We start from the raw sequence: 25,732 nt of genomic DNA, 5'->3' as shown, positions 1-25,732 counted from the left end.
GCGAAGACGGCTCGGCCGCCGCCCTCCCGTCAGTGGAGGGGTCGCGGAGTCACTCGGCCAACGTCAGTCCAACTCGGGTGACGTCAGCCGGCGTCACCCGATGCCATCCTGACTTGGTTTGGAAGCTTTGTGATGTCATCAAATGGCCACGAAACATAATTAGAGCATGCTTTCTTTGTGAATTAACTGAGCAGGTTTTGATGTTATGGACTAGGAGACAAATGATCACTTATCACTGAATCCTGCATGCCCCGCATCTGAATGCAAAGACAATCGACACTTAGTTTCAGTATAACATTAACCACTAAATCTCCGTTCATTCAGATAACTTAGTCTCAACTGATACAAAACTGTGAAGACTCGATATTGGTTGCACTAACAACAGCACCAGCCACTAATGTGCCCGATGTGTATCTTGTTGGAACTATAGCTGCCATGGGGTGATGGAGGGCTGCAAACTTTGACCGACCATTTGTCAGAATGCGTGTCAGCTTTGTGATCGATGTCTTTGAATCCCGACAACCGTTTGTAATTTATAACGTTCTTGACGTCGCGTTACTATGAACAGTGAACTCTATCTTGATTAATATATTGTCTGTCATTCCATGCCGTGCTGACGCCATGATAAAGATGTTCATGCAAGAAAGGCGTTTCACTTGTATTATTGAAATCAAGACTGATTTGACATATCGCTAAAATCCCGTTATTCGCAAATTAATTACCAACAAAGTCTATCGTATCCCTCACGCCGGCTGTAGTTGGTCTGTATTCAAACGCCGTCCGCCCGCTCCGTTCGCCGGCCCGTGTGGCGCCCGGCGCAACTGTTCCCGTGATCTCTCAATCAGCTCCATTCCTACCGATCCACCGCTAACAAAGCATGTAAAATGGAGCAGTGCGGCGGCACACAGTAACAACAGCGCTCGGAACGGACCGAAATTGCGCCTTTTTGTCCGACCGGGGATTATTCCAGCTCAACGCCCCCGCTCTAATTTAATTACATTGTTATCGCTATCAATTAAGGGACGCCAGCTGCGAAAACAGGAGGCTCCAGTGGACCCCTTGTGTCTCTGCCCTGCTCCCGGGTCGGGGACCGGACCCTCTCTGCTCTGGAGAGAGATACTTTGACCGGAGACACATGGACATTAGCTTGAACGCAGCAGTATGACTGAGAACTGATGGCTTAGTTTACGGCAGTCACATGATCTTTCGAGCGCAAATGGGTGGTCAGCGGTGCAGCGGCAGACTGGCTGACATCAGGTAAACTGGCTCTAGCTTAGTCAATTACTTTTTTTGAGTTGAAGGTATAAGTTTGTGTAATACATATCATGCATTGCAGATGTCGCGAGTTGAATACAGTCACCTATGCTCTTTCCATTTCAGCCATATTAGCTTTTATAAGTCTGCAAAAAATGTTAAAGGCAATTTAGTGTTGTTAGAGAAACAGCTGAGGTTCCGATTCCCGAATGTGTACTCGTACGTTTGATCTTGAACTATTACCGTCTCATGAACTTGTGAGAATGATATCAACAAACGAAAACGTCACCAGCTCTCTGACTCCGGCCACTTCCGAGCCTGCCACGGAAGTACTTTGGTGACGTTGAGGTCTTTGTGTTCGATATGGTGTTCCGATCTAAGAAAACACGCGTGCGATAGCGGAAGATGCTTAGCCATGCCAGGTGTTCCAATAAAGGCAACGATATATGACTGTTCGCTCCCGATTGAACAGGAAACGGTCGTTGATAAGCTTCACCATAGACCTCTGTATATCGGTGTAAGACCTGAGAGGTCTATGACTTTACCTATCATCGTCTGATCATTCATGGGGTCACAGAATTGTGGGAAAATAAAAAAAACGCATTTTAGATCATCGCAAGCGGTAGGATCCTCCATTCTGTCTGAAGCAGTAGCGGCGGAACACCTTCAATTAAGGGGGGGGGGGAACACTGCCGACTTTTGGACCAATTCTTTCCATGCAACGCCCATAGGGCTAATGTTAAAATGCCAAAAACAAAGGGGGGCACGGTGCCCCGGTGCCCTCCCAGTTCCGCCGCCTATGGTCTGAAGTGCTGTTTCGAAATCATATTGGAGTTCTATGTCAATTACACGTCACGTTTCAATATCAATTCAGCCGTTCCTGAACATATTTATTTCGCACACATGCTTTTTGCTGAAGGGGTGGGAGCGTTTCGAGGGCTCAGAGCAGCTTATTGGAGAACAGGCTGTTACGAAATAGTTGAACGAAATCCAGTCTCCCAGAGCTTCATCCCTTGCGAAAATATTTACCAAGTGTGCCGTCTGGGTCAGGTCTCGTGCCAAATAAATGAACAGGGCTCTACAAATAGGGCACGTGGCCGGCGCACGTGACACGTGTTTGTTCCTGCGTCTGGCACGTGGAGCGGCGGCTCGCGCGGCTCTCCCACCCGCCGCCGCCGCCGGCAATGGGAAATTAATTTCCATTTTCATTTAATCGCGCCGTGTTTTTCCGAGCCGCGGTGGCCCGCCGGCTAATGTGGCGCACGGCGACAAAATGGCGGCGCAGCAGTCGGCTGAATACCGCCGGCTATCCGTAACGTTCGACAATGGAATCGTGAACAAAATGTAGCGAGTATGCAAATTGCAAATTGCTGTACTTTTCTTTTGCGCATAAAATCATTCATTAATGCGCAAACTTTTCTATTTGCCATGAAATTGTCTTGACGTTGGGGAAGTGAGTGATAATGAAAGCTCTGAGAAATGCAATGTTTCCTGTTTGGTGTAGGGCATAGGGGAGAGTGGGGTGGGTTGTATCAGTTTTTACTCCGAGACCCATAACCTCGTAACTATCCGTGATAAACTCATTATTTCCATACTATCCCCTTCCTTGATTCTTCTGCTTTTTTGTGCAAAGTAACTTTTCCGCTACCTCTACCAGTTTTTCTTCTACGGTCTGCCGAATAGAACAATGTTTTTGATACAACTTGCCCCATGGCTTGGGTGAGTTGTATCACATGGTGGGGTAATTTGTATCACCATTTCACGTTTCAGGGAGTGTGCTTGCTACTGGTTTTGAACATAACAACAACATTAAATGGGGTTAATACAATGTATAGGTATACTCAAAGGCTTCACTTTATTAGACCAAACTTAGGTCAATGAAGTCCGAGTGAAACATCAACAGACTAGACGCAAAAGTGGCCCGTTAAGAGCAAAGAAGCCAACACATTGTGCCGAAATGGAACGAGTATTGACTAGCTACCTACAAACGCGAGCCAGGGCTTAGCTTTCGCGATCAAAAGCAACATACCCATACATACATACATACATACATACATTGACGTAATGACATGATGTGGAGATCAAGCCAGGCTGAACATCAAGCCATCCAGTGAACGCGAAGCAAACTGGAAGAAGAAATCAGAAGAAGCTCGCCTCCGCCTGTCATTCAACGAGGCGAGATCAGAAACGCACCGTACAAAAGCTCGTCTTGAAGGCATCAAAGCCAGCCTACTGCGTCGTGGAGTCGCTCAGACTGCCATGGCCGTCCTAGAAGGCAAGTCCCAAGGCATCTACAGACATGAACTGAGAAAATGTGAATCAGTGAAGGCCAAGAAGTTTCATGCTCTACTGAGAGAGAACGGGGGACTGACCTTCTCCGGTACACATCCTAGACGGTCAGCAACAACGGATGTGACGGTCATCAACCTCACTAACCAGCCACTCTCTAGAGAAGAGACTCATGCACTTCAACTTGGGTCCAAGTTTTCCATAGCTCCAGCAAGGCCCCCTGTTCTGGAGCTGGCGTTGAAAAGCCAGATGGTCTCCGACATCGCCATCAAGCAAGCCGACCAGCAAGGTGTGACCGGCGATGACATCACCGCCTTCCTCAACAAGGCTGAGAAGATACTGACACGGGCCAACAACCAACCACAGCCTAAGCCGCCTAAACAACTGACCGAGTCTTTGAAGTCACTTACCAGAGATGACTCCAAGGTGATTGTTCCAGCAGACAAGGCCAAGGCTCTGGTGGTGATAAGCAAGTCTGACTACACAGCAGCCCTTCTACGTTCACTCCAGTCACCGGTCTACGAGGAGGTAACCAGTGATCCAGCGGAAGCCTTTGCTGGCAGGTTTAACGAGCACCTGCTCACAGCATTGGCCGGACCTGCTGTTCGTGGAAGGCGACGTGACACCATGCTGAAGGAGAACAACCCAGAAGGCTACCAACTCTATCGCCGCCTCTCCAAGACCCATGGCCGCAGCGGTCCGTTCTATGGACTTGTGAAAACTCACAAATACTCATCACCTCCCAGCACCGACGACGACAGACTCAACTGGATCTCCAACTTGAAACTGAGACCAATCTGCCCAGCCCACCGCGGTGCAGATTACGAGTTGACCAAGCATCTGACGAAGTGTCTGAAAGTCCTCCCACGCCCTCCACACTCGGTCAGCTCTCCACTGCAAGTCCTGGAGATGCTACAGAACATGACGCATGCGGTCAACAGCTGCCGTCTCGTCTCCCTGGATGTGGAGGCGATGTTCCCGTCAATACCTACTCAGACAGCCATCTCACTGATTCGTACTCAGCTGCGAGACAACAGAGACGCCCTCTCCGACGTAACTTGTCTCAAGCCCGACGCAGTCGCTGACCTGCTGAACATCTCTATCCAGAACTGCCATGCGGTCATTCAAGACGGTGACAAGGAGCGATGGTTCAGGCAGACTACCGGCCTAGCCATGGGCAAAAGCTACTCTCCGGTGGTCGCTGACCTGTACATGGGACACTGGGAGGCTGATCTGGAGCTCCTGGCGGCCAACTGTGGTGGCAGGGTCCATGCTTTCTGCCGATACGCGGACGACTACCTGATCTTGTTCGAGGGCAGTGACGACATCCTCAACACGTGGGTCAACCAGCTGAACAGCAAGGACTCCAGCATCAATGTCACCACTGACTTGGAAGTAAACCGACAGCTACCGTATCTTGACATCTGCATCACTAGAAGAGACGACAAGTTCTGCACCAAGGTCTACAGGAAGTCCTGCAACACCAACCAAGTGCCTGCCTTCAGCTCCTACACCGAGACCCGCTACCTGAGAGCGGCCATTCGATCTGACTGCACTCGAGCGATCCGATACTGTTCGTCCATGAGAGACCGCCAGCAGGAGCTTGACTTCATCCGCCAGAAGTTTCATCATCATGGCTACCCACGATCATTCATCGACTCGGCCATTCAGAAGACTCGGACCGATCTCAGACTGAAGGCAAGGGCCCTACCAGCGCCACCTAGCGCGAACTCACACCCGGCGCCTGTCCGAGTCTCTGTTCCGTTTGCCGGCCCCCTGTTCTACCAACTCAAACGGGAGGCCAGCAAGATCGGGATCCAGCTCGTCTCCAAGCCTTCAGTCACCATCGGCTCGCTGCTCTGCAGCAAGGCTAAGCACCAACTGCCTAAGCTACAACAGAGCAACGTCATCTATCGGATCGAGTGCTCCTGCCAAGTGGACGGTGACCCAATGGTCTATATCGGCGAGACAGATCGTGAGCTGGGCACGAGACTCCGAGAACACCGGGAGAGCTGGACTGGAGCAGTCCGCTCGAGAGCCAATACATCGGCCTTCAGTACCCATAGAGACTGCTCACCTGCTTTCGATGCCATCAAGATCTTGAATCGAGCCAGTCATCACCAGATGCGACTTCTCCTGGAATCGGCCTATATTCGGACTGTTGGTCGGCGTGAAGCCGTCCTGGTGTCGCCGAATGACGCAAACGTGAACAGGAACTCGGGTGCCCTGCTGCATGACCGCTGGCTGCCGATAATCCGCCGTTTTTGTCAGTAGTGTTTACGTCTAGTTCGGCCTTTGTATGTATTTATATTTGTACTCGTCCTTTTACAGTTTTTGCACTCAGTTTTGTATAGTCTTTGTTCCCTTTTCTACTCAGTCTTTATCACCATAGGTATCCTGTTCCCCCCCCCCCCTTATTGTACTTTTATACGTGCCATTTATGCATTTTAGCACCCCATTTTAATTCATTTTAGCAGCTAGTGTATCATGATTGTTCTCACGTGTTTTTTATTCTCTTTAATGCATAATTCGAATAGTATGTGATCGCTCTGCCGCGCAGCTCCCGAACCTCTTCGATACCCGACTCGATTCGACCCGTTATTGATTCGCTGACGACGATATGTATAATACATATTGAAAGCGCTCCGACCCATTCGATCTCCTTGTGGAGTAAGTCCTAGTATTTCATCAATACATACATACATGTTACAACATACCCCACCCGGCTCTGATACAACATGTACCTAGCCGCCATCTTGGAAACAACATCCTCGTGCTCAAAAAACAGCGGACAGCTGGAGAAATCCGTTTTCACTCACGCAGCCTTAGAACCTACCCTCACCAACGCTACGGAGATCTTTCAAATTCGTGCACATATAAATGCCCAAAACACACATTTTCTTGCAACTTATTTTTTTAGAATGACATTAAAAAAACATAAAATCGGCTCTCACCTCGAGACGCGTCCACTCAGCCACAAGACAGAACAGGGAAAGATGGCGCCCGGAAAACCTCGTCGGCTGGTCGTGTAGCGAGCGCCATCCATTGGATAAGTTTGGCACAATTCGCCCTGATACAACTTGGACATGATACAACTCTCCCCGCTCTCCCCTACTGTAAACCAAGCAGGAAACAATGCGTAACATTATGTAACAATATATACTGCATGCCATTGCGTTATATTAAAATATTGATGTTATGTGTAGTTAGGTATAAATAAACGGTAAATCAGACAAAGAATACCGTTGCAGGTCAATTTCTTGGTTGTGCTCACTCATACTTACATTAGCCGCGTTTACATAGGGCTAGTTGCCAGATAGTGGAATTCCACTAACGAGACATTTTTTCCACTAACGAGACATTTCAGGCACCTTCAGATAATTCTGACGACCTATCCGGCCAGAAGGACCAAACCGATTGACAAAAATAAATACATCGTGGCGGATGAATACTACCGAGGTATTTCAGGCCTAGACATAGTATAGATGTCGCAACTCGCGGCCTTCCCGGCAGTAAGGGCGAGGTATAGATGACGCTTCTGCAGCAAGTCACTGGAACGTGCGAGTCGTGGAATGGAACGGAAGATACGGAACGGGGGCTTCTTAACGGAAGCTTATTCGTTTTATTTTCATTTAAGAATTGATTTCGTGCGCTAGGGAAAGAACATTGTCTTCTTTTTTCTTACGTCTGCACCCCCCCCCGTCCCTTCCATCCTTTGGATCAGCCAGTGTGCAGCAAGAGGGTTCATCGGAGAAAAACAACAAAGAGCAATCCTCCCTGAGCCTGTCAGGTCAGAAATAATCTGAGCATAGGCGGCGGAATGGGGAGGGCACCGGGGCACCGTGCCCCCCTTTGATTTTGGCATTTTTACATTAGCCCTATGGGCGCTGCATGGAAAGAATGGGACCAAAAGTCGGCGGTGCCCCCCCCCCCTTAATTGAAGGTGCTCCGCGGCTACTGAACCTGATGACCGTTCGTTATGCCCTACTGCCCACGCTTCTTAAAATTTCAGTAGTAGTCAGTTATCTGGCCAATGTTTCCGTATAGGGGTTGGCAAACACAACTGAGCCTCGTGAGTGGGATGAGTACTGGACACAGAAGTGGACAATCTGTTGGCAAGGAGCCCGCAAGGATAATATCTCGAAACTCAGGACTACGTATACAAACACTTTAAAAGCATCTAAATCTATACTATAATCAAAAGCCGCATTGTTGTGAACTACCGGCACGTGCGTCCAATCACCATCAAGAACGGAAGTCCGACCTACAGCAAGCACGACAGTCCGATCATAGATGTATTGAAAAATAACTAGCAACTTTAAACATCGCCTTCCTCAGCCACGCTCTACACCGCATCACATAAGAAAACCGCCAATATCGATTACAAAACACACATAAAGGAATTTCGTAGGTAGAGATCAGAGGAATACTTCACCTCCTTTATCTGGCGCGTCAATAGGTATAAAGTAATCTTTGGCGTCTACGCACTAGCAACATCTATAATGCAAACAGCAGTTCAGAAAACATCCACTAAAATTGCAACAAGGCAAATGTTGGTCAAAATAAATTATAGTCACCGTGATAAATAGCAAACGAAATACAGAACAAGCAAGCACAACAAAGCATTCCACACTCGTTTAGACTGTACCTACAATATGCCTACATAAGACATTGCAGCAGTGTACAAGGGAAACATTCTTTAAAGATGCTAACGTGAGGAGTTTTACAAGTTTGGTGAACATAGTTACGAGTCACTGCACAAGAAATGTCGCGGTCGCCAGCCGGCCCAGGCGAAAGAGTCGACGGAGACGGCGTCAAACAAACCCGAGAGGGGGTAGTTTCATCCGCATCAGCGGAGGCGCTCTCTCTGTTAAGGTCGTCAGTTACCAGCCGCAGCACCCTGCTGGCGATTTGATAGCTGCTCTCATTCTCAGCTGGCTGAGCGCCATGTGCCGGGTCATCCGGCTCCATGATTTCCCCTTTCATTAGCAGCTGCTGTTGTAGTTATTGTTGTTGCGTTCCTTTCAGCTGCTGCCGCAGCATAGCCGTACGGTTCTGGATGGTTCTCACGGCGGCAGCCAGGGTCACCAAATCCGTCTCCCCGTAGCCACACCAGACTCGGGAAAATGTACCGAGATGTACCGAGCCAATGTTGCAGCACTCGCGGCATTCATCGGTAGGACTCCGCCCAACCCAATGTCGGCACTGGCAGGAGCCCGACCAGTGGTCCAAACGAAACTGATGAAAATCGACAGCTGATGAGCGGTCCTCCACTGACGCCGGACGGGTGGCGACGGCGCGGCCGGTCCTGGAGCTGGAACAGCAGAATGGACCGGTCGGGACACGCGGCTCATCACTCCATTCGTCCTGCTACTCCCCGTAGACCCCAGCTCCTTCGCTGCAGGTTCTCGCGTCTGCCGACCGGTCCGTCCACACCCACGCGGCTCGATAGGGGAGGGGAGGGCAGATATCATTACGTCGCTTGAAGCAGTTCAGCTGCCGAGGCTCTTTGTCGCAACGCCGCCAGCGCCACGCATCGCAGCAGCACATACCGTGGAGTGCCAGCCTCTTCGCGGCAGACGCGGCATCGGGCAGCAGGGCACTCCACGTCGTTGAATTGTGGGCATCCGGCCTCGGGAGGCGGCCGATGCAGAGCAGGTACTGGCGGATGTCGATAACGACTGCACGGTCGGCCTCCAGGACGGAGCCAGGACAGCGGTCGACCCATATCGACCGGTACCATCCGTCCGGCCAGCTCCTCCAACACCGCTCTTAGGGCGAATAGCTCGCCGCGCGTGTAAGCAGAGGGCGCCTGCCGCGACACGCACCTCTCGGATGTCGCGGTTCGGGGGGGGGGGGGTGGCCCCTCCTCCTCCATCTAGCACACCATCGGTGGCGGAGCTGTCTGACCAGATCAAGCTCGCCTCAGACGGGAGCTCCGCCAGACGACTTTCCGCCGCCTTGGCTCGCCAGCCGTCGCGCCCAAACTCGCTTCAGGCCGTGAGTCTATAGCCGGCGCGGTGGCGTGGCTTCGCCATGGTAGCCTTGGGCGGGTTGTCCTCAGAGAACGCATTCGCATTGGCGAGGAGGCGAGCAGCGCCACGAGTCCTGAAAAGACCAAACAATATCAATAGACAATCAAAACTGTAAAAATTGGCATTAACTGCGCAACTGATGTTTGCTTGTTTGTTTATTAGGGTTTACGGGCGCTGCGGTGGTCATTTTGCACCCATGAAGCTGTTCTGGTGAACCTGCGCAACTGACCAGTGATCATGCTATAACTTATGTTTGGCGTAGTACCCAGGGTATATAGGTAGTACCAGGGTTCCACCTAAAATTTCGGCGCACGTCAGGTGTAACGTCACATGCGACAAATTCAGCGCATGTCAGTTGGGCAAACTAAGGCTGATGGAATAATATAAAACGAGGGCACCAAAAATTGATCCTAAATGACCATACTTGGACATTAATGCAGACCCTCTCTGTATCACCAATTGTCAGAAAACAAGCGGTTTCAAGGAGCGTTAGAGAGTCATGAAGCCAGGATAAAACACAGTGCTATTTTCTAAAAACAGTTTTTACATGATAGAGTTAGGCAACTCTCTCTCTCTCCGTTTACCATTCGCAAGGCCAAAAAGGCCAATTGGTTTTGAAAGACATTGGATTACAAGCTGAGCATTTTTTACTTTATCATAAAATGTTAAACCTGCGTGCAGATAAAGTCTGAACGGTGGTTTGTAGGCTGATAGGTTGGAGGTTGAAGGTTAGTAGGGAAGGTAAGGTCAGGATAATTTCTGCTTTTTATTTTCATTGGACTTCAGTCTTCATCAACACACGCATCAAAAATATCATCTATTTGAGCATCTTCAAGCCTCAATATACAAGTTGTGCCACAAAAAATTAAAAATTGATGTCATGCCAACATATGGTCATGATTTTTACCACCAGAATTGAATTAAATGCCTATTGATGCTTTACCTAATATTTTGAAGCCTGAAATCTGATTAACCAAACATTTTTTTCTTGTGTTGGCAGTCTAAAATTTGGCTGGCTTGAGCGCGATGCTATTGCTCTAGCAGAATCTCAAACGGATGTCTACCAAGTGCCACTCCCAAGAAAGTTTTTCAAGATTCTAAAACCACAAACTTTGTTGCTGCCTTATCGTGTGATGGTAAATCAAATGATAGCACTCCGTCTGAGGCCAGTTTTACAAACAGAAAATAGCCACCTGCCGGATTATTTTGCCTAAAGGCTAATTCACATATGGAGTGTAGGTAAATGGTGAAGCCCTCACTGCTTACATGCCTATCGCGTTTACCCTCTGTATGTTGTACCTACGTGGAATGGATATATGAGGAGAAAAATTCCAGGCAGCTATTTTTGTTGGTAAATCGGGTAAAGTAAAACTGGCCTCTGAACGAAAATTTGGACTGAGTGGGATGTCGGCTCTTTGGTGGTTTGGATAGGAGTTGATGATTTTAATTGAAAGATTAAAAGGAAAGGGTTTCAAGACAATCGGCATGACAAACCAACACCTTACCTGCAGTTCAAGTTTGTCGATTTCATCAAAATCTAGTCTTCGTCTAGTCCACAAATCAAGATAAAATTACTGGATAGGTACAACTTCTTCTTCTTCTTCTTCTTCTTCTGCACCTCACCTGCCACCCCCTACACTTCTACCTTATTCTGATAAATATCTTTACATAATTTTCACAAGAATGCCACTCAACGGGGTAGATCTAAAAGAGTGCAGGGCTAAGTTTTGAGCTACAGAGTTCTCAGTGATTTTGAGACACCCAATATGTCTTTGGCACGCCGTATTTGTCTCTCACCGTAATTCTGTCGTGATTGCGTCAGAAGCAAACATAATGGCAAGAGTTTCTTGTGTGTCGGTAGGCGCGTGTGGAGTCGCTGGACCGACCGGGGACGTACCCAAGGGGGGACGGACGGGGTGCGCCTCCCCCCTAGGGGTTTTCAGGGCCCATGCTGGCAGAAGGCCAACGTTGGCCAAAATCACGTCGGAGACGAACGAAATTCATGGGAATCCCCCAAAAAATCACGTCAGGACTCAGGACAATCAAGGCTCTCCGACTCGCCTGCCACCTAGGGCCCTTCAATTTACTGCGTGGGGCCTCCTGTGAATAACCGCTAGTGTCTGTGTCTGACCACTAGGACCCTGGACCCCTCTGACTCCTCGGGTAGAGGGCCCTCTGTAGGTAGGAGGCTCTCTCTACGGGATTCCTCCGCTCCCCCCTCGGCCAAATTCTAGGACCTAGGTTATACGTGCCTGCGCTAAGCCGGGGTCGGAGAGAGGAGTTGACGACCGAATGACAAGGAGTACTCGTCCTGAAAGTAAACATTTGGAATATAAACAATCCAAAGCTGTTCAGTATTTATATCATTCGAGAGCAGTGCCTTCAATTTGGATACACTTAGCATTCATTTCCCACACCCGTGTACACTCCACGAAGGCTTCTCCGCTGCGGACTCCCGCTTCCGCCGATGCGTCAGTTCTGTTATGGTCGGTAGTGGCGATTAACACGGCGATATCCTTGGAGCGACACAGGACGACCGAAACACGATGGCGGCGACCATGGAACTGTTTATTTTTTATGTGCTTCCATATGACCGGGGGGTGAGACCAAATGAAGGGAAAGGAAAACGTGCCCCATCACAACACCCCCCCCCCCCCTCAAGACGCATGCGTCGGTACAAGATACGCATTGCGTCTAACACATAAACAAAAATGTACACCACACACGGTGTGGACGCACGAACTCAGTCGTACGTCTGGTCCGCCCAGCGCACGGTCAGTCGGGCCGGACGGCGACGGCGGCGCGTCCCACGGCGCACTGAGCTGGGGTCGTCGGCGCTGTTCCGCAGCACCGGTGGTGCCGGCTGTCCGCCCGCCGGCGCAGCGGCGGCGGTCTCCTCCGTGCCGTCGGGTGCCGAGCTCGGAGCGAGCTGCTGCCGGCGCCCAGGTGCAGGTGTGGCGGCGCCCTCCGAGATGAGAGATCTCTGGGGTCGCAGATAGCGCTGGTTCCGCCAGTAGACTCGGCCACTGGGCAGCCGGACCAGGTAGTCGCGCCGCTGTCCGACCGCCGTGATGACGCCGACGCGGTCCCACAGCCCCGACCGCGGGTCTTGGACGAGCACACGCTGACCCATGGTGAGCGCGCTGTGCTGGCGGGCTGTCGTGTCGTACCGCTCGGCTGTTTCCTGTTGCTGCGCGGCGGCCCTGGCGTCACAGTCGTCCGCCGCCCGCTGCCAGCAGTCGGCGAAGGCCCGGTGGTGCGCCGGCACTGCCGATCTCAGCGGGTGGCCGAACAGGACCTGAGCCGGAGAACGGCTGTCGGCGCGCGGCGTGTTGCGCAGCTCCAGCAGCCCCTGCGCGTAGGCGTCCGTGTCGAGCTCGCCGCTGCTGGTCGCCTTCTGGATGAGCCGTTTGGCGGCCTTGACCGCCGACTCGGCGTGCCCATTAGACTGAGGGTAGTGCGGTGTAGAGATCTGGTGCTCCACTCCCCAGCGGCGCAGAAACTCTCGGGTGAGCCGGGCGGTGAACTGGTGTCCACCGTCTGTCCGGAGGGTGGTGGGCACGCCGGTGGCCGCGAATATCTGGCGCAGGCTGCAGACCAGGTCTCTGGCAGTCGCCTCGCCGGCCACGTGCGACACAAACGGCCACCCGGACAGCCGGTCCGCGTATACCAGGAACGTGCGGCCGGCCCAGGCGAAGTAGTCAGCGGAGACAGCCTCAAACACTCGTGATGGCGTCTTTTCCGGTATCAGCGGCTCCTTCTGCTGACTGGGCAGGTACTGCTGGCAGGCCGGGCACGCTCCGACATGGTTCGCAATGTCACTGTCCAGGAACGGCCAGTAGACTACCTGCCGCGCGCGGCGTTTGGTGCGCTCGACGCCCTGGTGACTGGCGTGCAGGCGCTCGAGCGTGGCGCGCCGCAGACTGGGCGGTATCACGAGCCGCTGGCCGCACACCACCAGGCCGTCGTCCACGGCCAGCCGGTCCCGAACTCCCCAGTACGGTCGGAGGCGCGGGTCCAGCTGTGACCGGTGCTCTGGAAACCCGTTCAGGATCAGGTCAGTGAGTGCGATGAGCTCCGGATCGGCGGCGGCGGCGGCGCGCACCTCTGTCAGCGCCGCGTCTTTGAACGGGCTGGGACCGTCGTCCGCCCCGTCGGTGGCCAGCCGTGAGAGCACGCTGGCGAGCTGATGGCTGGCGTCCCTCTCGGCTTCCTCGTCCTCAGGCGCCGGGTCATCCACCGGCGCGCGCGACAGCGCGTCCGGGATGGCGTGCAGCTTGCCTTGCCGCCAGATGGCGAGCAGGTTGAACGGCGCCAGCCGTTCTCGTAGCCGCTGGAGCCGCGGATTTTCGATCTCCGCAAGGCTCTTACTGTTGAGGATCGGGATGAGCGGCCGGTGATCGGTCAGGACTTCAAACCGCTGCATCCCGCCGAGATAGATGCTGCATTTCTTGCAGGCCCAGGCCAGGGCCAGCAGCTCCAACTCGATCACGGCGTACCGCGACTCGGCGTCCGATAGGAAGCGTGAGCCGCACTGGATCAGTCGCTACCGGCCTGCGGCGTCTTGCTGCAGCAGGCAGTAGCCCAGGCCGCCGGAGCGAGCGGCGTCAGTCTCAAGGACTGTGCGGCGGCGAGGGTCGAAGAAGTCGAGCACGGGAGGCGACGTGAGTGCCATCTTCACCGCGCTGAACGCCTGCTCGTGCGCTGGCGTCCACAGCCACGCGTTCCGCGGCCGCAGCAGCTGTCTCAGCTGCTAGGCGGCGGCGGCGACCTCTGGGGAGAAGGCGCCGAGCTGGGTCACCAGGCCGAGGAACGACCGTAGGTCGGTGATGTTGCCCGGCCTGGGGAAGGCCTGGATGGCACGGACTTTCTTGCCGTCGGCGGTATAGCCAGCCGAATTGATGCGAAAGCCGCAGAATTCGACCTCGTCTTCCGCGAACTGACATTTGTCCGGGTTGAGTGTGATACCGTGCTGGTCACACCTTAGCAGAATCTGCCGCACGTGCTGCAGGTGGGCGGCGTAGTCAGCGTCATAGGCCAGGACGTCGTCCTTGACCTTACACGTGCGCGGGATGTCGCCGAGCGCGGCGTCACCGCGCTGGTTGTACACGTCGCCAGAGCTGACGATTCCCATTGGAGCCCTCAGGTACCGGTAGCGGCCCCACGGCGTGATAAAACACGTCAGGTCTCGTCTCTGTCTTCTGGCCGGATGGGGACCTGGTGGTACCCCGCCTTGCTGTCCAGCTTGGTGAAGTACGCAGCGCCGGGTGAGACGAAGGCGAGTGCGTCTTGAGGCGAGCGGACCGGGTACGTCGGTCGCTTCACGAACCAGTTCAGTTTCGTGAAGTCCACGGTCAGCCGACAGCCGGACACTGTGCCGTCTGACGACCCCTTGGCCACAGGAACGATCGGATGACACCAGTCTGTGGGGTGCTCTACCGGCTCGATGATGTCCTTTTCCATCAGCTCGTCGAGTTGCAGTCGCACGTCCTCTCGCCAACAGAACGGGATATTCCGGGCGGTGGTCACAGCGTGAGGGTCGTCCGTCAGCTCGATCTTCATCGGCTCCCCCGTCATCTTCCGCAGGGTCGACTCCGTATCGAAGACCCTCGGGAACTCGGCTTTCAATTTGTCGAAATCTGCCCGCCGCTGCCGTGCGGAGGGGGTGCCACCGGCGGCCGGGCGGCGGCGCGCGCGTAGGGCCGGGCGGCGGCGCCCGCCCGGTCGGGTCGGCGCCGGCCGAGCTGGCGGCCGGCCGGTCGGCGGCAGAGACGCGGCTTATGTCCCGGGTCTCCTCAGGTGCCGCCGTCGTGCCGCTGCAGCGCCGTAGTGCGGGCTGTCTGCCGGCGGCGGGGGCCTCAGGCGGCTCGCCGGGCGGCGGCGGCTCCGGTGCCCCACCGTCCGTCCCAGTCTCGGCTGCCGAGCCGCGCTGGCAAATCTGCCGGGGAAAGCTCGCCGGTAGAATTCCCAGGCCGATACAATCGTGCCACGACAGCAGTGGTGAGTGCAGTGCTCGCAGAACGGACACCTGCACGGTCTGTATGACGTCACCGAGCTGCAGGGTGAGGGCGTACGTGCCCACACAGTCCAGCCGGCGGCTGTCGGCGGCCCACAGCACAGCCGTGGAGGGCGTGAGGTCCGCTCTGCTCACTCCCATGGACTCGGCTTGTTGCAGTGAGAGGGCTGATATCTCGGCGCCTGTGTCGGGCGTCCATACGGTCGTCCGCCTGACTCCGTTTGGCAGGTGCAGCTGTAGCCGGACCTGCGGCGACCGGTGGGCCGTCACACTGTTGAGGCGCGCGCCCGGCGTCCGGGCTGCCGGCGGCGCTGGCTGCTGCCGGTTCCCCGTGTCTCTCGTGGTTGCATTCGCTGCCAGCACCGAAACCTGCCGGTGCGACGCGTCGGCAGCCGTGCTGACACGGCGGCGGCTGATTGCGCTACGGTGGCGCCGGCCCCTCCCCTGGCGGCTGCTGCTCGCGCTACGGAAGCGCCAGTCCTGTCCCTGGTGGCTGCGCTCGGAACTAGGCGTCTGCCGGCGCCGCTCTTCAGTGCCCGCGGCATGCCGGCAGACCGAGGAAAAGTGGTCCCGTTCGGGGCCATCGGTGGCAGGTGCGACCCAGGGCGGGGCAGGCACGACCGTCCGTGTGCTGCGCGGCACCGCAGCGGTCACACCGCCGGGTCTGGTCGGCCGAGCGCGAGTCCGCGCCGCTCGGCCGACCGCGCTGTCGCCGGTACTCGGAGAGCCGGCGCAGAGACGGCTCGCCCGGGCCACGGATCGCCGAGCTGTTGAGACGGGCGCTCTCGGACGCCCGGCACAGGTCGGCGGCCATCTGGAAGGTCAGATCGGGCAGTTCCAGCATGCGGCGTCTGGCCTCGTCATCACTGGTGCCCACCACCAGATGGTCTCGGAACCTATCATCGGTGCAGTTCGGGCAAAAATCACAGCAGGACGCTATCTCCTTCAGGGCGCAGATAAAATCGTCCACTGACTCGCCTGGCTCCAGCATCCGCATGTTAAACTCGCAGCGGTCGATCACCACGTTCCGCTGCCGCCGAAGGTGGGTGTGCATGGCGGTGATTACATCGGCCATGGACGCCTCGGCCGGGATGGGCAGACCAAACCGGACCACGCGGGCCCAGTCGTCGTCGAGAACAGCGAGCAGGGCGGCCCGCTGCTCAGCCTCGGTGAGATCGTGGACGCCGGTGAGGAGGCAGTAGCCGGAGAACTTCTCTTTCCAGGCCTCAAACTCCTTGAGGGTAGCGGTAGCCGCCAGCCGGGGCGTGGGCGTGCCGGCGGCGGGCATGCGTGCACGCGGCCGGGCGCCGGAATCGGGCCCCGCGGCTGCCTGGGCGGGTGCCGTGGCGTCCTGCACGGCCGTCGGGCCGGGAAGCACCCGCTCCAACAGCGCGGCCATCCGCTCCTCACGTCGCGCTGCCGCTGCAGCCAGCTCCAATTGCTGCTGCAGCATGCCCCGAAGTAGCTCCATCTCAGACGGCTTCTCGGCGGCGGCGGCCGACTGCGCCTCATCGCCGCCCGCCATCTTGGACGCGCGCGCCGCACACAGATGTCACTCGCGACTGGCGACACGAGCATGAATCAGAGATTATCCCAGCCGCTCGCCAGGTTTCGTGCCCCACCCCACGCCAGCCCGTCATCGACTTCAGTAGGCTGGGCGGCCCATCTTCCGCGATAGTCCTGAGGGCTTGCCCTCGGGGAGCGCGTGCGCCTTGGCGAAGAGCTTCGCTACCAGCACGTCTCGCTGGGCGGCCAGCGGGCACCGGCATCAGTCCGACCTCCGCCATCACTGCGTGGGCTGGGGTAAACAAGGGGCAGCCGGTGATATACGGGTCACCGCCCGCATCTCCCTCTGGAGGAGTTCCACGTGGGATTGTGGCGTCACCAGGAGCCAGGTGGCGGCCGCGTGCACCAGCACTCCACGGACGTATCCAGACGCTACAGCGCAGAGCTGTCGTTCCTCTAGTCCCCAGCCCCGCGCTGTCCGCTTGCGAAGCTGCTGGATCCCGGGCGCACTCGGGAGCGGAGACTGCGGCAATGGGCCCCGAAGTGAAGGAGCAGGTTGAGGGGGTGGCTCCGAGTAATTTGAGACGGTCGGCTGCTGGAGCCGACTTTTCGTCGACTTTGATGGCGCAGTCCACGGCGTCCGCGGCGCTCTAGGAGACGACGAGCAGCTGCGTATTTCACCCGCTACCAGCATCTTGGACTATTTTGCCCAGCGCACCACAGCGTCCGTCGCCTCCTGCATCCGGCCCCAGCTCAGTGTCGTCTGTTTCCATTAACACTCTGAAACTGACAAAACAATTAGCAATTAAAATCAAAGTTCAGCACATGACCAAGTTTGACCAAACTTGCCATTTCAACATACCACAGTGAGCTGTCCGAATGCTGTTTTTGTGCTTTGACACAGTTGCAAATAGGTACTTCATACGTATATCATAGAAGTAATTACTGGTTACTATTAGTGGAGGATTTTTTACACCGTTCTCGTCCAGTAAAAACATTATTTCTTAACCCTATTCCTGGCGGGGGGGGGGCTTTAAGGCCCCCCATTCAGGTTTTTTTGTGCCATTGCAAACGCCGCAAGACTGAAAGCTCATACTCGGTGACTTTTTAAAACATTCATTGCGCACATTTTGACAAAAAAAGTTGCCGGGTCAGGTCAGGTCCGGTCACCAGAGGCGGTTTGGTGACCACACCTCAGAAAAGTTTGCAATCACGCCAGAGCTAGAGTGTTTTTGACCGATCAATTTCTTCTCTTCAGGTTTTAGTTTGAGTAACCAGTATGTGCAATTTGTATATCTCAGAATTTTCATATCTGTGACCTGAGGTCAGGCCAGACTCGTGACCTTTACATTGCAAGCCTATGGGAAAATATTGAAACGCCTCCTGCTTCGTGTAAACGAGTCAAAACCACCCAATTCTTTCAGTATTATGGAAGATTATCTCATCGGTGATGATCCTGGTGCCGCTAATTGACAGGGGCACCGGCAAAGGTCATCTGAGGTCATGTGACGTCATAAATCGTTTTTCTGTCAATAAATCACGACATGATGGTGCTAAAGACTTGCAAGTGGTACCAAACTGCTCGCCTGGTCAAGGCGCGTCGTTTGGTATGCAGCATGACCATACCCCGGTGCACCGTGTGCCGGGAGGAGGCCGCCACGCCCCGGCACCTCTTCTTCCGGTGCCCGGCCCTCATGGGCTGGCGTCTCCGGAGGTACGGGACGATTTTCCCGAGCCCGGAAGACGTCCGCGACGACGGAGAGGTGGCGGCCCTGGCGGCCGCCGTAAGGGACCTCCAGAGCCGCACGGCTACACCGCGGTAACGCGGCTGGATGGAACCACAACAACAACAACAACAACAACAGGTGCGCGGCGCTGAGCTGACGCCGCTGCTCCACTCTGGTCATGTCGAGGTCAGTGGCCAGCAGCTGGTGGTGCGCCGGGTCAGGTCAGGGACGCGGGCGTATGCCGAGATCGCCGAGCTCGGAGGTGGGCAGCGCGGCGCGGAACACGCGACTGGAGGTGACAGTGACACGCCGCGCTGTCATCGAGCCCGGTCAGCTGCTGGTGACCACCAGACAGCCCGCTCAGCTGACCTGTCACGTGACGCCGCCCCTGGCAGCCAGCGACATCGTCTGGTTCAAGGACGGCCGCCGTCTGCCCGCCGCCGCCAGCCGGCCGGCTCTGCAGCTGACCGGCGGCAACCGCTCCGTGGCCGGCATGTACCAGTGTCACGTGACCGATGACCTCGCCACCACCCAGGTCAGCATCGGAGCGTTGCCGGCTCGGCTGCTGTTGTCGCTGGTTTCAGCAGACGGTGCAGCCGGTGTGGACACTGCGGTCACATTCACCTGTGCGGCCACCTCGTCACCGCCGCCGGCTGTCACCTGACGAGGGACGGCGTCAGCGCGACCAGCTGGGCGCAGGTTCCACGTCCAGGACAGCACCTCTGGAGTTAAGGACGTCACTAGTCAGCTGACGATTAAGAGGTGTCCCGTTTCAGCAGGTGTCACAGCTAACCTCCCGACGGATCACCCTCCCGGTTCTGAGCTCCGGGGTCACTGCCTCCATTGACAGACTTTTCTGGCGGCGGCAGCGGAGATCATTGCTCCGTCTGCGGCGTGGATGGCCAGCCGGGTGGTAGACTCTGTGGTGCGGCCGCGCTGTGGCGCTCACCAAAGCTGGTAGACTGTGACCGGCAGCAGACTGCACAACTCGGCTACGTCCAGGTCGGCCGGGAACGGGCCCTCGCGCCGCCGGCCAGCCACAGGCAGCTGAGACCGATGGAGGAGGGTGACACGACCCGGCAGGTCAGCTGACGCGGCGCCACCTCCGGCACTCCCTCCTGTGGTGGGCGGTGACGGGCGAGCGGGCAGGACCCTGGCCGGCTCGGTTACAGGCGCTCATCGGCTGAGTATGCCGTGTTGGGCTGCAGGTGTTTTGAGGACACCAGCTCCGGTCGGCAACGGACCTGGTCAGGGTGATCTGGTCGATCACCGGACGTAGGTGGCCTATCCGTCGTGGGTCAGCGACTGCGGCGGCGGTGGGCTCCACGTCAGCCGCAGTGTACGCGGCCGGCGGTCGGAGCCGGGCGCCGAGCGGCGGCCGCCGCCGGGCGGCTCGGCTCGTGTCACCCTCAGCGCGCCGCGTGGGCTCGCTGCTGCCGTGCCGATTCACGAAGAACACATGCAGCCGGTACGAGGCGCTGGGCTGGAGGCCGGCCACCAGCGCACTCCGCTGCCGGGCCAACACTGTCTCTGACTCCCAGCTGCCAGACCCGGCCGGCGGCTCGGCGACGCACTGAACCACGTAGTGCGCCACGACGCTGGGCCGTCGTACCTGGGCGGCCGGCCACCAGCACGGATCGCAAGGTGACGGACGCCACCGCCGATCGGAGGGCGGCTCGGCCGCTCGTCACTATCACGTGCCGCGCGGTGCTGTCCTCGCCGTGACTGTTGCGTACGGTGTAGGTGCCGCCGTCGGTCCGTCGCGGCCGCCGTCAGTGTCAGCTGGGAGAGCCGTCCGCAGCCGTTACCTGCACAGTGACGTCTCCGTCCGCCGGGGTCACGAGCGCGGTCGGGGGTCGCACAGATGGCTGCGCCCGGTACCAGCTCAGCTGCAGCGGCCGGTCACCGACGGCGCCAGACACACCCGAGGCGGCTCTCTGACGCTGCTGGAAACGAGCCGGCACGGTAATGCCGTGCGGCGCGGCGCGCCGCAGCGGCTCGTCCCGCTTTGTCGCGCTGTAGCGTTGTCTCTGCCGCCGATCTCGGCGACCGTCAGCGGCGACAGGCAGCCGTCGGCGCCGCCGACGGAGATGAGCCGCCGTCGACGGAGGATGAGCCGCCTGTTGGCGGAACCCGGAGCGCGGCGGCTGAAGTGAAAGGTCCAGTCCATGAGACAAAACGGTGGCTGATCGGCCGCCGAAACAGTTGAAGTCACGACGCTGCCGCCCAGTGCCACTTCCCTGTCCACCATCGGTGAAGCCAGCGCGGCGGCACTCTGACGCGGAGCTCGGCCGAGTCCGAGTGGCGGCTGCCGGTTACGCGTTGGCCGCAGCCTGGTCGGCTCGCACGCACTGGAACACAGGCTACTGTAGAACTCTGCGCCCGACCGTCTCCAGGCGGTGGACGGCCAGCGAATGGTTGCCGCGCGGCCAGCTGAAGGTGATGGGCGGTCGCCGAAGGTCCACCAGACACGAGACCGCGCCCGGTCGCCCCCTCCAGAGACGCCGGTAAGCTAAACGGCGCGATCCGCGGCGGCTCGATAACGCTGACGCGACGAGTCCAGTGGCGGTGCGCACCGTCGCTGCCGGTGGCTCGGCAGCTGTAGAGGCCGCCGGCCTCTACGGCGGTCTGGGCGGCGCGGCCGCCCGGCCTGGCCGGGCGATTGAGATGAAGCTGAAGGATCTAGACCACCACCAGAGCTACGAGGTGTGGGTGGCGGCCGTCAACGAAGCCGGGCAGGGCGCGCCATCCCGAGCGCTGCTCTATCGGCCCAACACAAACATTGCGGCACGAAAAAATAGCCTCGTTCTCGCGACTGGTACTGGCCGAGCAGGCGCGGCCGCTACTGGTGCAGTGCCTGGCGGTGGGCTGGCCGGCGGCGCGACCCGTCTGGAGCGCCGACCGGCCGCTGGCGCAGCTAGGCACCGCCTCCGCGAGAATGGCAGTCTGTTATCAGCGACGAGCCGGCAAGCCCGAAACTGGACCTGCTCGGTGGCGAGCGACGCGATGACGTTGCGTGTGCTGGTGAAGCGTCCGGCGCGCGCCGCAACGCCCGCCGTGCTCGGCGTCGGCCGCCACTGGGTGCGGCTCGGCTGGAGTCTGCTGGGCTGGAGTACTTTTCTGCTGCCGCCAGAAAAGTCTGTCAATGGGAGGCAGTGACGCCGGGGCTCAGAACCGGGAGGGTGATCCGTCGGAGGGGTTAGCTGTGACCTCCCACCGGGAAGGTCAGCTATCACTGGGAAGGGTTCGCTGCCACCAGCCACCGGGCAAGGTCATCCCCCACCAGGGAGTGTCAGCTGTCTTTGGGAGGATCAGATGGCGAGATCAGCTGTCACTGGAGAGGATTCAGCTGTCAGGAGAAATGCCACTTGTATTATGGGGTTTAGAACAGCTGGAATGGCAGCTCTGTAGCTTGAGCAGACACCATGGGCGGCCGAACGAGGAGGGCACCGGGGCACCGTGACGTGCCCCCCTTTGGTTTGACATTTTAACATTAGCCCTATGGGCGTTGCATGGAAAGAATGGGACTTGGACCAAAAGTCGGCAGTGTCCCCCCCCCCCCCCTAATTGAAGGTGTTCCGCCGCTACTGGCTGACACCTGACATTAGCGCGTATTTTAAGTCTTAGCACCCCAGCAACCACTCTAGCCAAGGATTTATGTTATCAATTTGATCTGAATCTTCTGAATGGAAGGGTTCACAAGGACATAGTCCCCGCTGAGAGGAACATGTTGGCATGCCCTCCACATTCTAAGCACACATACTGGGCTAGGCAGAATTTGGTCTGAAATCATATGTACGCACAAAACCATGCATAGCCAATCCCTTACTGACAAAGGCTGGCTACAGCTGCCAGCAGCCATAACCATACCGTGAGGAGTCTCATAGCAGCACGCGGAGCACGTGCTGCTCCGCTACCGGGCCCTCGCTGGCTCCCGTCGAGGTATTGGGTTTACGTGGAAATAAAAACTAATTCGGACGCTCAAACATGGGATAGTGTACAAAGCCCCGAAACACTCTGCCTGGTTGATATAGCCTTGATCAGTATATGTGTACATGTGCTTTATATGAAAAGGGCTTAATTTTCGCACAAATAGCCACCTAATTTTTGGAGCAAATCACTCAGAAATTTCGGCGCAAAATCGCTTGCGCCGAATTTCGGCGCAAGATGGTCTCACGGGCGTCCGGCGTAGTGTATGGATGTTTTCCAGTCTGGCCCGTGAGGAGTCTCATAAACAAGATATATTAAATATTAATTTTAATTCTGAAATAACTCCCATGCCTGCATGATACAGGAGTGTGGTGAATTGAAAAAATGCAACTAGGTAATGCAGCCACTCGGACAGAATTCAACCATTCATCATGCTGTTGGTTTTGTAGGTACTCGAGCACTCAGCAGTGTACCAAAATCATATTTTTGCTTGGGTGTCAGAGGGGAAAATTGCTGACCAAAAAAAAAGGATGAGAGTGAAAATTGTCGGTCAGGTAAGGCCCAAAAGAGTGGGAAAATGATCAAAACATTAATCTATCTACAATTGTGACAGATGTAAAACAACCATTCCCGCAATTGCTCCTTCTCGGTGGGATTGGGAGTGGAAAATTGGGCTTGAAAACTGGAGGCGAGAGTGGAAAATGATTTGCATTTGATGTCGTTTCCCACCCATCTACAAATTTTGGGCACTGCGCATCAGTCAATGTACATTATGGTTCAGTCGCAAGCCTTGCTTTAACCCGCAGTTGCTGGGGTATTTCGCCACCCACCGTTTGCTGGGGGGGGGCGTTAAACGCCCCCAGCCGAAACTCGAGAACCAATAGGCGCGAAACGCACGAGCGGCAAACGAAAGAACGCGACGAGACGCTTCAGATGAGTACTTCAAAGTTGAATTTTGAGGTCACAGGTCAGGTCAAGGTCAGGTCAAACACCTGAAATCGGGCTTTCAAGCATGGACCTCAGGACTTCGCAATGGGCGCCTCTCGTCATAAACTCTGTCAAAACGGTGCACAATCCATCATATAAGGCCTACAAGAGTGTCAGCTCCATGCAGGGGTCAGTCAAGCATAGTCAGGGTCAAGGTCAGGTCACCGGGCAGGCACATATCCCCGAAAATAAAACTGATATTCGCAGCCTGTGACACATGTTTTATGGGTAATTTGGGGCGTAGAACACGATGGTGGCATTCATTTTATCATATGTGTACGTGTTTGGCTAAAGAAGTTCAATTTAAGAAATTCATGTATCATGGTCGTGAAGTAGTCACGAGAAATTGCCAAGATTCATTCAAGATTTTGGAAAATGCGGACGATAATCAATAATCGAAGATAGCCATTTGATTTTCCATGGTATTGGCAGTCTAATGGCGTTTACGGCATGTCTATATGTCTATTCTGTGATTTTATATGATTTTTTGAACATATGCCGTTTTGGTCGAAAACTCAGAAATCATGACGTCACTAAAACCTCGATATCTCAAAAATTTTCCGACCGATTTTTTTGACACTTTGTCACATTAAACTTCAATCAATTCCTTACAGGTACCCAAATTTGGCGCGCCTGCGGCGCGCCGTTTTTATGCTATGGCCCGGCGAAAAAAGTGGGGGCGTTTAACGCCCCCCCCCAGCAACTCGCGGGTTAATCAACGAAAAAAAATTCTAACATGCATCATGAATTAACAAAATTCTTATTCATATTTTTGTTTTTACCTTTTCTCATTATTTCATGCACACCTTAAAATCATGAAACTGTAGCGAGCAACTGATTTGAAGATAGGAAAGTCCTTGCTACATTTCTCGACATTATCAAACATCTTTTTCCAAACATACCTATCAACATCCTGGAAATATGACTTAGCATATATTGAGTTCCATACCCTTGACAAGGCAAATGCACAAACTTTTAAACCAAAACAACTTTACCAACTTTTAAATAAATTTGTGACTTCCACTCCTACTCCTTTACAAAAAATCATTGTTTGCCTGCTGGATCGAAAAGCGAAGAGCGCCCTCGCCCCTTCCGTGAGACCTGCACAAACTTACCAGGAGTCTGCAGTCAGAACACGACCCGTATTCATATTGAAAAAGGGCATAGCGTATAGAAGAGTAGCGACTAGCGTCTCACTGACCTTAGGCCAAAATATTTCACTTGATGACATCCACGCCAGTGCTGCCAGATGGAGAAAGGCTGTAATCCTCCAGATCAGTTACAAAAATCCTCCAGATTCCTCCAAATCCCATTGGCGGATCCAGATAGGCGGTCTTGGACGCTGCGGGAGGGCATATCTCCGAAAAGGTTTCTCCAAATTCTAAAAACTCATCGGATTTCGATTCCTTTCGCACTGCTGTGTGTTTAAAAGATGCTTTTTTATAATAAAAGTTGTTTAGTTTTCGTTTTAATCCTTGAAAAAAAAAACGAAAATTTTCTTCGATTTTGGACGCTGCAGGAGGGGGGGGGGAATTTGCGCCAAATGTCCCCCTTTGATCCGCCAGTATTCGGTACCTTCAAAAACATATGGTACAATCGTACACGAAATAGGAACAAATAGTCACCATGATATTCGTGGATATAGCTACAGACTGAGACATTCCAGTCTCACGGTGATAAAGGGCAGTGATATATCCTAACGGGTAGGGTGAAGCTGGGCAGAAAATGTCTTTTGAGTCTTGAACGCGTTGTATTTTTCCATGAAATTGAATATAATCGGTGACAAATCCTCCAGATTTTCCTCCAGAATCAAAATCCTCCAAACGCGAAATTTGTCCGCAAATAGAGTTCAAAATCCTCCAGATTTGCGGAAATCCTCCAAATCTGGCAGCACTGATCCACGCAACGCAAGGCCAATGCATGTAGATAAGCATAATCATATAGAATGATATGTCCAATATGTCTTTGCCGCGTCATAGTTGTAACGC

At 55.1% G+C, this 25,732-nt stretch overlaps 2 protein-coding genes and 1 long non-coding RNA gene across 3 annotated transcripts; 1 reads left to right on the top strand and 2 right to left on the bottom strand.

The window, feature by feature from the left end:
• Nucleotides 1-3,792: 3,792 nt before the first annotated feature.
• Nucleotides 3,793-5,417, top strand: LOC122388234. The gene is made up of 2 exons (XM_043379121.1): nt 3,793-5,241; nt 5,409-5,417. Exons 1-2 carry the CDS (start codon nt 3,793-3,795, stop codon nt 5,415-5,417), a joined length of 1,458 nt encoding a protein of 485 aa, XP_043235056.1.
• A 2,407-nt stretch (nt 5,418-7,824) lies between these two features.
• LOC122388247 lies at nt 7,825-11,292 on the bottom strand. Its single transcript, XR_006257760.1, has 2 exons — nt 11,084-11,292; nt 7,825-9,651 (listed from the first exon to the last, which is right to left on the bottom strand). It is a non-coding gene; the product is annotated as an uncharacterized LOC122388247 (long non-coding RNA).
• Nucleotides 11,293-12,321: 1,029 nt separating this feature from the next.
• LOC122388233 (uncharacterized protein K02A2.6-like) lies at nt 12,322-14,253 on the bottom strand. Its single transcript, XM_043379120.1, has 3 exons — nt 14,129-14,253; nt 12,619-13,948; nt 12,322-12,333 (listed from the first exon to the last, which is right to left on the bottom strand). Exons 1-3 carry the CDS (start codon nt 14,251-14,253, stop codon nt 12,322-12,324), a joined length of 1,467 nt encoding a protein of 488 aa, XP_043235055.1.
• Nucleotides 14,254-25,732: the final 11,479 nt, after the last annotated feature.

This window comes from Amphibalanus amphitrite, unplaced genomic scaffold (assembly GCF_019059575.1).
Source record: "Amphibalanus amphitrite isolate SeventyFive unplaced genomic scaffold, NRLGWU_Aamphi_draft 000314F_arrow, whole genome shotgun sequence".
NCBI lineage: Eukaryota > Metazoa > Arthropoda > Thecostraca > Balanomorpha > Balanidae > Amphibalanus > Amphibalanus amphitrite.
Note: the sequence above shows the minus strand (reverse complement) of the source record. Positions and strands in the feature narration are given on the sequence as shown.